This window comes from Mizuhopecten yessoensis, unplaced genomic scaffold (assembly GCF_002113885.1).
Source record: "Mizuhopecten yessoensis strain PY_sf001 unplaced genomic scaffold, ASM211388v2 scaffold716219, whole genome shotgun sequence".
NCBI classification, from domain to species: Eukaryota; Metazoa; Mollusca; class Bivalvia; order Pectinida; family Pectinidae; genus Mizuhopecten; species Mizuhopecten yessoensis.
Window position 1 is genome coordinate 194,411 of NW_018480007.1, and position 15,364 is coordinate 209,774.

Below are 15,364 nucleotides of genomic sequence, written 5' to 3' on the forward strand. Positions count from 1 at the left end.
TAAAATCTTCAAACAACTTCTTCTCAATAACCAAAAGGCCCAGGGTACTGATATAAGGCCTGTAGCATGCTGGGATGAAGGGCTACCAAGTTTGTTCAAATGAATGACCTTGACCCACTTTCAAGGTCACTGGGGTCAGATGTCTTAAAATCTTCAAACAACTTCTCCTCAATAACCGAAAGGCCAAGGGTACTTATATCGGGCCTGTAGCATGCTGGGATGAAGGGCTACCAAGTTTTAGGTCCCATTCTGTTTTAATATAGACTACTGTACATGTTAATTATAATATTATGCCAAATGAAAAATATTGTTAATATCCAGTAACCCTCTACCTACATTTTTTATTTTTTTTGTGCCTACCCAAAACATTTTTTAAGTTTTCAAGGAAACACTGTTAAAGTCAATGCTTCACTGAACCCTATAAAAAATTGAAATTCCTTATCTATCTATCTACCTAACCTAATGTTTTCAGACATGTAACATGTTTGGTTTTTGCTGAGGAAATCCACTGAACATAATTTTGTTGCAAAATACAAACACAATTTTCAATATTGTACAGATATTGGAAAAGCTTATGCAAATGAAGAAGGAATTAGCAAGAAAAGAAAAAAAACTTAAGGTATGTGATCCATTTCATTCTATAAGTATAAACTATCTGATCTACATTGTGTAGTGTAATTTTATGAACATTTATATACATGTGTAATGAGGAAACATTGTGTCTAAAATAATATAACAGAAGCTGAACTCTGATATAAGCCTCACAAATCAGATTATTATATCAAGTCAGTAACCCACTTAATGACCAAATAAATTATGTCAATGGCTTTGCTAAATGGTTGCTTATAGATTTACATCTGTCTGTCTCTAATTAATAATGACAGTATAGTGCAATATATGAGCACTAGATATGAACAGGACATGACATCATTATCAATTTATATTTTAATGTTGCAATCACTGATCGTTACTGATAGTATTTTATCAGTACATGACATGGATAAGTATTACAATGGGTTTATGAGATATTAAGTGGGATCACTGTCAAACTTAGAACATCAATTGTGTCTGTATTTTTTTTAAATTACCCCTCATAAGAATGTATCTAATTTCATAAGAATGTATGTAATTCTGTTTTCTCCCTCAGAAATGTGTCCGAGCAACCTCCGCCAAGGAGTATGTTAAAAGAAGGCTGAGAGAACAAGAGGTGCTGGAGGTGAAGACTTCTGCTGTTCACTTGACCTCTGACCTTTGTCTGCCTGCAGCTCTCCCACAGAAAACCTCTTTACTTGATCGTTCAAATAAAACCAGTCCTTTTGTGTCAATATCTCCCAATCACTGCAGAATTACTCAATCTCTGGACTTGGCAACTGAACCTGGACCAGCAGGTAACATTACTGTGGATACTCATGGATCTACTGGTGTATTGACAACAAGCCAACATGAAGGCTCAGATACAAATACCGTGAAATCTGGTAGCTTTCCTGACAATGCTGTGGAGAGAACTTCTCAACCCTCTGTCTTTGGTGACAGAAATGTGGAAACAGTTTCTGTTAACAGAATGACATGCTTACAACCTGATCAGCAAAAATCTGAAGACAATGGAAAACATTTCTTCCAAAACAACAGAACGGAAGATGTAGTCTGTGCAAATACTTATAGGCTTGGTACCAACTCTAAAGCCGAAATTCTCTTTTCAGAATCTGGCTCTGACAAAGGCTTGAGCTGGAACTCTTCAGGTGAGTCGGTTTCTAGTGCTGAACATCAAGGTAGGAGATCTTTGTCTTTAAAGCGTAAAAGAAATATCAGTAGCAATGTTTCACCTCCTAAAGGCAACAAATGTGAGCAACAAACATTTAACACACACTTAGCAAGGTCAAAGGGTATGGTGAGTACTACAGCTTTTATCACACATGTACCTGTTAACCTTCCTGATCACAGTGTGGTAGGAAATGTACAGACAGCAAAGAACAATGGAAGAATATCGAACATTACAGACTCTTCCTTATCAAATGATGATGAAAAGATACCAGCGATTATATGTAAACAAAAAGAGCCAATCAGCATGTCAACACAAGAACATCCTGTAGGGAAGAACCCGGAACACCACATGGGGAGGCCAAAGAAACCAGAACATCCCATGGGGAGGCCAAAGACACCAGAACATCCCATGGGGAGGTTGAAGAAACCAGAACATCCCATGGGGAGGTTGAAGAAACCAGAACCAGAATCTAATATCAAGAATCAAGAAGGGTCAGAAAACAGCAGAGTCAAGAGAAAGTGTGTGAAAAGAAGACGGAGGACAATTGGTAGAATTTTGGATGTTGATTTAGAAAAGGATATAAATTTCTCTGCCAATTCAGAATCCTCTCAAAACTGTGAAGAGTATGAAACACTGCGGTTGATACAGCAGAGCTATCGATTAGGGGTGGACTACTCTACCCGACACGGTAAAACTCACAACCTCCCCTCAATGCTCTCATCGATATTTCAGTATTTTATTGATGAAAATCGGCGACAAAAAGACCCTTGTGATTTTAGTCTTCCAGAAGATCAGTTTGGAAGGTTGATGAGAAAACGCTTAAAAGAGATAACGTTGGAATTTTCAAATAACTCTCAACATGAGGAGGAGATTCCCAGAACGGAACTTCACATGGATGAGTCAGGGCTTAATTCCATAGAAACTTCACAGGGTTTGTTCCATCCTAATAGACAAGGAATGGAGTCAACAGCATCATTAACAGATCATCCTAGAAAGCTGAAAATAAAGAGCGATAAAGTTAAGGAAACACAAAGTGTGAACAATTTTGCATCATCCCATCAGCATTGCCGAGCTGTCCCTAAAGCAGCGGTAGATGTGCATGGGGAAGAGATTGTTGGGATCACTGATACTTGTCCTGTTATGTCTGTACAGTGTCCACCAGTCTTAACATGTGACCACACCCGGCAGGAACACAGCAAAGGCTATTGGAATACAAGTTCAGATTGTTGGTGTAAAAAACAACCATCAGAAAACCAAAATAGTTTAGCATATAACAAAAACATGAAATTGTCAAGCAATTGTTTTGAGAGTCAAGAAACACCAAAGAGTGACACTGAGAGCTGTGTTTACAGTGAAGAATTTATTCCCATGTCACCAGCTCTGTTTGCCTCCCCACCTGATGGCCTGGGAACTGAGGATTCTTTGTCTGTAGGAGACTGGGACTCCCAGGATAGCCAACTCATCCACACTCGCAGATCAAACAAGGGGGAGAAGCTCAAACATCTCGGCTGCATCAAGGTAATCACAAACCGAACAAGTGGGCAAGGCTCAAACATCTGGTCTTTAATGTGTGTACAAGGTAGTCACAGATCTAACAAGGGGAGAGTACTCAGATATTTTTACTTGGTTGTGTCAAGGTAATCAAAGATAAAGAAAGGGGAAATTACTCGAGGTAATCACTAATGTTAAACATTTTAAATTCGTTTTTGGTTTCTATATATCTTGATCGGAAACTGAAATTATATGTTTGTCAAAGTACTGAAATTTGGTGTTACAAATCCAGGGGGCTTAATTAGTCCTCCGAGGTTGTAAGTGCTGGGCTTACTTCTTAATATCATATCTTTTAATGATATGCTTGTCTGTCCCCATTTTTGATTTCAACATATGTAATAATTGCAGTACCTATTGATCCTTCAAACTCAATAATTTCATGCAGAGCTTCCTAATCCTTGCCAAGAGTACTGGCTTGAGATTGTTACTATAAACAGTTTGCACACCACAAGTTAATTTTCTTTCGGCCATTCTCCTTTTGAGAGCACTTCCTTGGAATCACTTTTCAAGTCAATGTCTTAATCAGTGACTTGACAGTTCATTGTGCTTAGTTGTATTTCTTATCTAGATATTTTTTCATAGTCTGTGATAAACGCAGTGAAGTAAGAGGTGATCAAAGCAAAATTACATTTAAATGTAATTGACCTTCTCCAGGCCCCAGGATCATGAAAAATCTTAAGTCTAAAACTATCTTAAGTTTTGCCTTAGCCAATCACAAATAACGTCGCAAAAAGTGACGTCATACGTGATTGGCTAAGCAAAAACTTAAGTCTTAGATTGTTTCATTATCCCAGGGTCAGGACTGTCTGAATAGTGATAAAATCATAACCAGGAGCAGAATTCATATTTGTTGGTAATTCTTTATCACCACCTACAAATGAATTAACCGAACATAGTGTATATGATATAAATTACAACGTGTTTTTGTTGCAGTTATCACAGACTGACTCACTGAGGTGTGTAGCTGCTTGCTGTATACAGATTATCCGCCGCAGAACAGATGTGGTATTATGTATTGGCCAATCAACAATCAGTTTATGGAACCAGACAGGAGACACCTACACTTGTGTTGACTCATGGCAGCTTGAACAGGTACTTCATAAAGTTAGGTACAGGTAATGAACACCTGATTACATTCATAATTACAGTCATGACAGCTAGAACAGGTAAATGTAGTGAACAGTGTCAGACAGGTAACATGCTTCTGATTACACTCATGGCTGATTGGCTGATAGAATAAGTAACTGTATTACGAACCTACCCTCGTCTGCTGCATAACCAACTACTCAGTAGTGAAGTGGGCGTAAAATCACTCAAAACAAACAAATGAACCTAACGTACCTCTATTCTTAGTGGCCTATAAACACGGTAAGGTCATTTAAGGTCATCACATTGTAAAATGGTAATGTAATTGATGGATGGGGGCAGGCTCAGAGGAAATGACAGTGTGGTAGGTTTGAAGAGATAAAAATAAAATCTGTTTTAGAGGTCTTAACTGCTATATACGATGGTTTTGTTGGACCTATTTTTTTACCTGAGTCCACATAGGGATGCTTGTTTTGTATGACTATTTATAATGACTAGCCTCATCATCCTAGGACTACAGTTCTGTGGAGTGTTACACCTACCCTGCTGTATTCCGTGATAAGTTCTGCTACTTTGTGGTTGTGCTGCGGGGTGCTGGATGTACCGTCCAGGTGGTTCACTACAATGCCAGGACAGACAAGCCACAGCTGATACAGTGTCTACAGGGAAACAGGTATATTCCAGTAAAACAAAGAATGGGACTGTGAACATTGTTCTACTCCAAAGTAATTGTAACCCCAGCAATGATTTAATGTAGACATTGTACTGGAATCAGATTTTTGTGTCTGTTACTTACTTGGTAGATGTATTTGTATCTGGCTGTGCATTTCACCATACATGAAACCTTAGGTTTGAGGTCAATAGAACATGATGTAAAGAAGCTGTGACACTATTTACTCTGTTGTGGAACTATAGAATCTATGCTCCTTTACTTGATATATTTGTCCAATAATGCCTTTCTCCATTCTTTGAAACTTTGAGTTTAAGTAGAAATTTTTGTTGCATTTCGATACAACATTATGTTTCATTTCAAAATATTTTATTAAATCAAATGATTCAATGGGAATTGGGCAACAGGCTATGCCTATACAAGCCCTCTCCCTTAAATACCACATTATGTGAGCCTGTGCGACTGTTATTTCTCTGTAACACTTGTAGCCTGTGTGACTGTTATTTCTCTGTAGCACTTGTAGCCTGTGTGACTGGTATTTCTCTGTAACACTTGTAGCCTGTGTGACTGTTACTTCTCTGTAACACTGTCTCACTGTTTCAGAGTTACTGCCTGCTGCCTGAGTGTAGAAGCTCTAGCTGTGGGACAAACTTACCAGGCTATGACTAAGGTGACCAAATATTCTGTGGACTATGATGGTCAGTTAATGGTCCAGCAGGAGTTTGACCCCTCTCCATATGGTTTGGCTACACCTAGGTGTTTGATGCTAGTGGAGAATCTCCAGTCAGCACTGGTCCTATGGTCCTCCAACAACACACTAGCACTTTGGTATGTCAACAAACTATCTAAATGTATTACTTAACGCTAATATATCATGTCACAAGCAAATTATGATGTAGTCCCATATATTTATCTTAGCTCTTTTGGAGATCAGAAATTTATTGAAAAATGAAAATAAAAAGGTACTTTATTTTCATCATGATTACATTAAAATCTTATCAAAGCATTTAAATCACATCACAAGCTGCACTTGCTAACAGAAATGGGGATGTTGGTGGTTTTATGATAACCATGTTAGAAATGAAATGTCGATATCTGTACACACTGCTGATTAAATACACATTGTCTGACTTAACTGTGTATCACTCTGGCTGTCAGGGTTGTAGCATCCAGCTCATCTATAACAGTAGTGGTGTTAGTTTTCAGCACTTTGAACCTCTTGAAGTTGTAGCAAAGGAAGTATTGCAATATGATGGTACAAGTACATGACTGTATATTGAATATATGCATATTACCTGTAGCACACATAAGGCAAACTGGAGGAATGCAAATTGGCTTGTAGCTTGCTAAGAGGAAAAATGATCAAGTTTGTTAAAATAAATTATCTTTATCCACTACATATGACATGAAGTGAAATATGTTAAAAACCTCAAATGTATTATTCTTAAGAATTATAAAGTTTGAAGTAATGATATTTGGCCTGTGGTTTGTTGGGATGAAGGACTTATTGACCTGTTTTCAAATAAATAATCTTGAACAACATTGAGTGTCACAATGTCAATACTAATATAAATCAAAATCTTCTTACAAAGATCCATAAGATGCGCATATAATAATATGTTCCTGCGGTTTGGAGAATAGCGGTAATTACTTGTCTTATCGGTTCAAAGCCAATCAGATTGGCACTATATGTAGCATGTGCCATACATGTAAATGTATTGGGGAACATGGGTCATTTCCTAGCCGCCTTTCCAGCGTGACGGTCACTTTAAATTTTATCAATTTTTGCATATTGTATGCAGATGCTTATATATCATTTGGCAGGAACAGCGGAATAGTGTAAAGTGGATATGGTAGAGTAATCCCAGGAATTCGAAGTTTTAAGCCTTGAAGGGCTGGTGCAACTCCTGATCTGTTGGGTTTACCAGTTATTTTTCAGGTTTGGTGGCGCGCTCCACTATATCACACTGTTTTTTTTCTCGTGTATCATAAGGGGAAAGATTCACATGGGGAAAGATACATGTACAGAAAAATATACATGTATAATAAAAGGATTAGGTTTAAATATGTAAGAGATTTTGTGAAGTAATGTTAGTCAATGCATGGTTTCTTTAAAATACATATTGATTAAATGCTTGACCATGGTGCATGGCGAGCTAGGCTGGCAAACTGATATGTTTGGGTCGTGTTGTTTAGGATGTAGCAGAGATTGGACAGTCATGATATTAAGCCTGTAGTGTTGGCTTGTCTGCTACTCACTTTTGACCTTGACCCCTCTGAAAATCATGAATATCAAATGCCATATGCCAAGAGTGTTGAATACGAGGTGAGCAATACAGGTCCATCTGACTTCTTGTTTAATGAGTGTCTGATTTCAAAAATAGCAAAAGATGGTTTGGCACTATGGTAATAAGAAAAAGAACATCAATCTAATCAACATAACACTATCTTATTTCCATTGTATGTGCCGTATATGAAGCTACTAAAATTAATGCTGAATGCAGTGAGATTTGGGTGATGGTGATTGTGGTACCATTTATTTGATAATGTTAAAGGGGCTGGTTGGGGAAAAAAATACAAAATAAATGGGTCTAAATGCGTTCTCTGGCCTTCCAAAAGTTATACCACGGCAATATGATGGTCGAGTTCTGCTTGCAATGTCCAGTTTTGACCACTGAAATCTTGGGGAAGCCCTTCGTAAATTTAGCGCAGATCTATTTATATATGTCACGTGGTTGTTTCGAAAGTGAGGCAGTGAAGATAACAACAATAGCACGCCGTCATGTGCCATGTCTGACTCAACTAGCAGACAAGACAGCAATACTATACGTAAATAATTGTTTTCAAAGGTCATGTATGATGCAAGTGTAGTATTCCTACCTATATGTTGTTATATATAACGGTATTGATACCTCGTGCCTGTCATGACTTTTGCATGCATCTTTTTCTTTCGCCGCAATGTTTACATTTGGCCTTGTTGATGACGCGCGTGCGGTAAAATTACATCACTGATCTGGGTCAATTGAGAGTTTTAGACTGTCAGGTGACGATTTAGGATTTCTTTAATANAATGACGCGCATGCGGTAAAATTACATCACTGATCTAGGTTAATTGAGAGTTTTAGACTGTTAGGTGACGATTTAGGATTTCTTTAATATAATTATAATTTTTACTCTTAGGGAGTGTATTTCAGCAGAATTTGAATCGGTATATTTCATAAGAAGGTATTTTAAACACGTGTATGCCATTTTAGCAAATATGACATTTTTTCCCCGACCAGCCCCTTTAAAAATCAGTGACTGGTATTAGTCAGGTGGTTGCATACTTTTTATGACATAAAATGATATACAGGTAAAATTCGTATTTTCCTAGTGTTAACAATAATTTTCTCCTAAATGATGAAATACTACATAAGAGTAAGCTGTGTAATAATATTTGCCATTGTGATGAATTCCCCATCATTACAGAATCTTGGAACCATATGTTCAACAGTACACAAACTTTTCTTGCATGAACATTCAAATAGCACTTGCTCACTCAAAGCTGTAAGAGTTATAAAAAATCTTCGAACTGTAGAAGGAATGACAATGACCTACAGTTAGCCTCTAACCTGGAGAGACAATAACATAGCCCTCAGACTGGGATAGAAACAAAGTGGACAGCAAGGGTTATGACAGCTTTCAACGTAGAGTAATAAAATAAATCCTTTTCTAAAGTTTACTGATTGGAAAAATATTCTTGTTTCAGGAACACAGACACAGGAACACTGGTGTGGACACTTGACCTCTCACTGACCTGGCCAGAGATGTCCACTCTAGTCTCAGCACAGTGGCAACAGGTCAGTAGGTTGTACATATTTGTCTTCCACTTGTGGTATGGAGTGGTGCCGTATAATACTTAGCGATTTAGAGTAATATCAATAACAGCTTACTTAGTGAGATTTCAGTTTGATCTCAAAATTAACAGAGTGATGTATAAAAGTGTCGTAATATAATTAAGTATGTACTTAAGGGATAAAGCAGGTTTTTGGTTCCCAGACAGCAGGCCTAGTTGAAGGGAACAAGAAACTTGCAATACCATACGTTCACAGTTTTGTTATACCAAAACCTAACACCCTTTTATTATATTGAAACCTAATGCACTGGTAATTAAAAAATTTAAAAAGCATACACAAAAAACAGTAATATTGTCTTCTTCTGAGGTTCATGATATATGACAACGAAAAAGGATAATGTCAGTATAAACTCAGCCTCTCTCTTGCCTGACTGAGGATGTTATGGAAACTGCCCAGGGAATTAGTCTGCAGGGGTGTTTTAGTTTTCAGACTAATTCCATGCTGATAGACTGCTCCCTGGACAGCAAAGTCAGGGCAAAAGCCCTTTGTTTTGATATAGAGGGAATAAAGTAGAGGAACATTAATTAGTGATGCATTTTCTGTTTAATTATTTTGTTACATACATTGCAATACATATCAGATCATGGTTCATGTATTAAGATGCATAATCATGAGCTATGTATTATTACATGCCTATTTACTGGTCACACATACCTGGGTATCTCAAAATAAGTGTGAACAGAGCACCCGGTTAAACTAGTCACATATTCTTTTACCAGGAGTATTTATTGCTGTCTCTGCTTACTGAGAAGAAAGCTGATGATGCTGGTGTTTTATTGGTGGTCAACCCTGAGACAGAGATCAGCAAAATACTGATTCACTACAATGCCACTAGCTGGGAAGGGTGAGTTAAGAAGATTTGTCCTTTATAATGCCACTAGTAGGAGTAGGTCAATTACACTGGCACAGCTAGCTGGGAAGGATAATTTAGTATGATCGGTTTTCCACTACACTGCCACTAGCTGGGAGGGTTATATACAGAAAACTTGTCCACTGCACTGCCACTAGCTGGGAGGGTTATATACTGAAAGCTTGTCCACTACACTGCCACTAGCTGCAAGGGTTATATACAGAAAGCTTGTCCACTACACTGCCACTAGCTGGAAGGGTTATATACTGAAAGCTTGTCCACAACACTGCCACTAGCCAGAGGGTTATAAACAGAAAGCTTGTCCACAACACTGCCACTAGCTGGGAGGGTTATATACTGAAAGCTTGTCCACAACACTGTTACAGAAAGCTTGTCCACTGCACTGCCACTAGCTGGGAGGGTTATATACAGAAAGCTTGTCCACTAGACTGCCACTAGCTGGGAGGGTTATATCCTGAAAGCTTGTCCACAACACTGCCACTAGATGGGAGGGTTATATACTGAAAGCTTGCCCACAACCCTGCCACTAGCCGGAGGGTTATATACTGAAAGCTTGCCCACATCACTGCCACTAGCCGAAGGGTTATATCCTGAAAGCTTGTCCACAACACTGCCACTAGCAGGGAGGGTTATATACAGAAAACTTGTCCACTGCACTGCCACTAGCTGGCAGGGTTATATACTGAAAGCTTGTCCCCAACACTGCCACTAGCTGGGAGGGTTATATCCTGAAAGCTTGTCCACAACACTGCCACTAGATGGGAGGGTTATATACTGAAAGCTTGTCCAAAACACTGCAACTAGCTGGGAGGGTTATATACTGAAAGTTTGTCCACTACACTGCCACTAGCTGGTAGGGTTATATACTGAAAGCTTGTCCACTACACTGCCACTAGCTGGTAGGGTTATATACTGAAAGCTTGTCCCCAACACTGCCACTAGCTGGGAGGGTTATATACAGAAAGCTTGTCCACAATACCGCACTAGCTTAAACTAGGAGGGATGTTTACAGTTATTCATGTCCACAATGCTGCCATCCAATATAGCTGGGAGGGGTGAATACATTACTTGTAGGTTTGTTTATTATATTGCTTACAGTTCATTATTGTCGCTAGCTGGGACACGCAAGTACGATACATTGGCCACCGTATACTGCCACTAGCTGGGAGGGTGGAGTACATTTGGATTGTCTGCTTCTTCACACTGTGTGGGCGAAGTATTTCATCCAGTATTTCCACAATACCAGCAGTGTCAAAAACTCAACAATATATTCACTGAATGTGTCATCCTCTGGCATCAAACACTCAGAAGGATAGGGGGTGGTGGGACGGGTGTTTGGGTGTTTGTTTCACATCTTAGCTCAGACCATTCTGTGTGATGGAGAGGATGAAAAGTTAGTGTGGAATAGCAGGGTGATTCATAACAACTCTTATTGTTGAATATGCCATTTGGAGATTTTGCTTTCAGACTATTGATAAATCAGAGATTTTACTTACAGTCTATCGATTAATATTATCTCATTCAAATATAAGTCAGTTTTTAAAATTCCATTCACAATTCAGGAATTTGAAACCATTTTACAGTATAAACCCAATGATACAGTCTCACACATCTGAATACTGAATGCTTTCTATTTCAGATTGAAGTGTGGTGGACAGCTTGAGGACAGCATTGCTGCCACTGATCACAGAGGTCAGACATGTGTGTGGGAACCCTACACCGGCCAGCTGTCTTACCAATGTGACCCCTCCACTGGTGTCAAAGGTCTTGGCCACTACTGGAGGAAGGTCATCGCTATGTACAATCACTGTGTACACATCTTTAAGTAACATCATTATGTAAACATTTGTAGGCGACATCGCTGTGTACACGTTTTAAGGTGACATCACCGAGTGCACATGTTTAGGCGAGATCACCAAACACATTGCTAGGTGATCTTACTACAGTATATTTAAATTCACTGGACATCATTAGGTGACATCACTATGTAAAATCACCGACTCACTGTACACAGCTTTTGGTGACATCACCATATATTGTTACCTTATACACACAGGTTGTTAACTAACAAGCACAACATATGGTGTTAATATGAAATATTATGCAATATTAAGATGAAAAAAGGTGTTTTTAAAATGTGTAGGGTTTTTTCTTTCTTAATAAGCTTTTATCATTGTACATTATCCAAAGTAATAACTCTACAATATACCCCATTGATTGGTATAGTGAAATATCAGTATCAAAATGCTGGACAATTTTTTCAGTTTATAAAAAAGATTATTTTGCTCAATAAATGAAGTAAACTAGAACAGGCATACAAACATAGATGATCTGCTAAATTTAGATTTATTCAGAGTGGTACCGAGTCTCTCAGGGGTCAAAAGGTGTTACTGTATATGAAATACTTTTTCAGTACAATGGAAATTGAGGGTATTGAAGAAGCCAGAAATGACATTTATCATGTTTTGCATATTTTTTTCATCATATTATGGACACTTGCATGAAATTTATTGCTTCTTTCAGGACTAAAATTAAGTGTATCTAGCCCATATAGTAATACATAAGGGATCAAAATGATCAGCAACAAATAAATCAACAACATTAGAAACCTTTACCTCAATATTTTAGCAACCTTTATGAGTATGTCCACCGTTATTGTTGCACCTGTTTATTTTTTCTGAAGTAAAAACTATGTACAGCTGAATGTTTTCTTGGAAAGCTAACTAAAAATATTGTCCTGGTTTTGTTGGTGCTTCAGAAGCCTCTTTTTAATTGTTTTGTGAAATATACAAGTTTCTACTTTATAGAAATTGTGATGCATGCAAACTGTGATCATAAGGATTTGTATGAGTAAAGGATAGTTATTGTTAATGTATAGCACAATAAAAGTTGATGTTGAAGCAGAGGTTTTGGTGCTGATTAATTGAAGGGTTCAATACAAACACGGCAACACCTGGTGGATTCTTGGCAATGAACCTTCATAGATTAGAACAACATCTGCTTCAAAGAAACTCTTGGCAAGTCAATTTTCAAAGAACAACAATGGCTTTATTTCATTCTTTCATCACATACATATCATACCGTTCATGTTTAATCTTCATCAATAAACTTAATACAAAAATTAGCTCTTTCTCGATATCTAAACTGAAGTATTAAAATTTGCAATACACATACAAGGCACCAGGAACATGAAAGGATATAGACAGGTCCAAAATTGTTTCATTTTGGAGGTCAATATCATGTGGACAAAAATGTATTCATCAAATTTAGATCGATTTCCACCAGAAATATTTATCTTGTGACATTTGAAATTTGATTTGGGTCTAAGACCATTTCATGATCCTGTTCCAGGTATAACACAGTTCCATCAACACAAACAGATACCTTCCAGCCAAGATTATGTAAGACAATCTCCACCAGAAAAATATGGTTTATAGGTTTATCGAGATCGAGCCACATTTAAATGAAACTTGTCTGCAAGTACATTGTGGTCAAGACCTCATGATACACAAATTATTGTGGTCAAGACCTCATGATACACAAATAATGTCCACAGGTACATTGTGGTCAAGACCTCATGATACACAAATAATGTCCACAAGTACATTGTGGTCAAGACTTCACGATTCACAAATAATGTCCACAAGTACATTGTGGTCAAGACTATCCAAGATAAACGACTCGCTCCACAATATACAAAATACTCTCCGTGAATAATCATGGCCTGGATATCTCCAAAATAAACATTAAATACTCAAGTACTGTCAGAGAATACATCATAGTCTAGACTCTTTTCACAACAAACGAATACTGTCGGCGATACAACGATAAATATATTTTCTCTTATACAATAACAAAAAAGATGTGTCATTCATATTGACAATGAATGCTTATACTTCATTTCATACTGAGGCCTATCAACAAGATACTCTCAACAAACTTGTCACACACAAATGTACTTTTGGTATATAAACACTATAAATTACAAATTATACAACATTTAACCTGGGCACCCTGTAATTTGTAAACATAGTCATGATTTATGTACACAAGTTCTACCGCTCAACATCACAAGTAATTTGATTGCAATTTAGCACTGATCTTATCTTAAACTAGGGCACAGTTTCTACAGGTAATTAAAGCACAAAAAATATTGGAGGACAGTACCAATGCTCAGAGCAGGTTTTCCTCTCAAATACTAAATAATAATGTTGGTAAAAGGATGACACTAAACTCCAAACCTCTTACCATGTCCCCTAACAACTAGAACATGTCTGCGCAACCAAAACATCTATCTCGGACAAAATATGTCCTCCCTGCCAAAACGTTATACCATTTTAAGATGTTGGTCAATATCGTCAATCTGTACCATTTTCAGCTCAATGTGTATCAATGCCCGTCTATAATCTCTAATTTGTGTTCTATCCTACATTTAACACAGATCTGTAACTCCATATGTTTATAAATTGCAGGTATACTAGGTTCATGGACCCTGGTAAATGCACAAGAAAACTACATGTACAAAAATGGTAAACAGTATCACGATGTGAGATTATGGTAAATAATCAAACCAGACATTAGTAGATTTAAAAAAAGTTAAAATTCTGTAGAAATGTATTAAAATGAGATTATTCTTGCAGGTTTGGGACTTGTGGCAAGATTAACAAATATGTGGTTATTACAAGGGTAGTGGGCAATATCAATATTAGTAGTCTACATTTGATAGTACAATCCTGCCATGCTGACCAAATAAACACCAGTGTGTAGTTGATCATAGTGCAGGTTGTATGGTTACACTTGCAGCATCACCTTCAGTTGCTAAAGGTTAAGGTGTCCTAAAATAGCTTATAGAACCTTTTATACTGGCATCCTTTATACTGTTATCATATACTGTACCCTAAGGTATCATTTATAATAGCTTGGACATATCAATAAATTATCTACTTTTCCCCATTATACTAGGTAAACGTCTCCATTACACTAGCTAAAGCCTAAAGGTCTGTGTTACACTAGCCAAAGATCCCTGTAACATTTGCTGAAGGTCCCCTTTACACTAACTAAAGATCCCTTATACACTGGCCAAAGATCCCTGTAACATTTGCTGATAGTCCCCTTTACACTAACTAAAGATCCCTTATACACTAGCCAAATGTCCCCGTTTCACTAGCCACAGGTCACAGTTATACTTACTAAAGGTCCGGGCTGTTACACTAGGATAAGGTCCCCACCACACTAGCCAAAGGTGGTCTCCGTTACACTGGCCAAAGATCCCTGTAACATTTGCTGAAGGTCCCCTTTACACTAACTAAAGATCCCTTATACACTAGCCAAATGTCCCTGTTTCACTAGCCGTAGGTTCCAGTTACACTTGCTAAAGGTCCGGGCTGTTACACTAGGATAAGGTCCCCACCACACTAGCCAAAGGTGGTCTCCGTTACACTGGCCAAAGATCCCTGTAACATTTGCTGAAGGTCCCCTTTACACTAACTAAAGATCCCTTATACACTAGCCAAATGTCCCTGTTTCAC

At 37.8% G+C, this 15,364-nt stretch overlaps 1 protein-coding gene and 1 long non-coding RNA gene across 2 annotated transcripts in view; one reads left to right on the forward strand and one right to left on the reverse strand.

Annotated features, from left to right (window-relative positions):
* The window catches only part of LOC110442152, a 19,962-nt gene extending 6,307 nt beyond the window's left edge, over positions 1-13,655 (forward strand). Inside the window, exons 2-9 of the mRNA XM_021485620.1 lie at positions 560-619; positions 1,148-3,280; positions 4,247-4,405; positions 4,912-5,072; positions 5,673-5,897; positions 8,818-8,908; positions 9,685-9,809; positions 11,476-13,655. Coding sequence (XP_021341295.1) covers positions 560-619; positions 1,148-3,280; positions 4,247-4,405; positions 4,912-5,072; positions 5,673-5,897; positions 8,818-8,908; positions 9,685-9,809; positions 11,476-11,665 — 3,144 coding nt within the window. The 3' untranslated portion in view covers positions 11,666-13,655. The remainder of the gene's footprint in view (positions 1-559; positions 620-1,147; positions 3,281-4,246; positions 4,406-4,911; positions 5,073-5,672; positions 5,898-8,817; positions 8,909-9,684; positions 9,810-11,475) is intronic.
* On the reverse strand, positions 12,870-15,363 carry LOC110442155. The gene is made up of 2 exons (XR_002461987.1): positions 13,366-15,363; positions 12,870-13,334 (listed from the first exon to the last, which is right to left on the reverse strand). It is a non-coding gene; the product is annotated as an uncharacterized LOC110442155 (long non-coding RNA).
* Position 15,364: the final 1 nt, after the last annotated feature.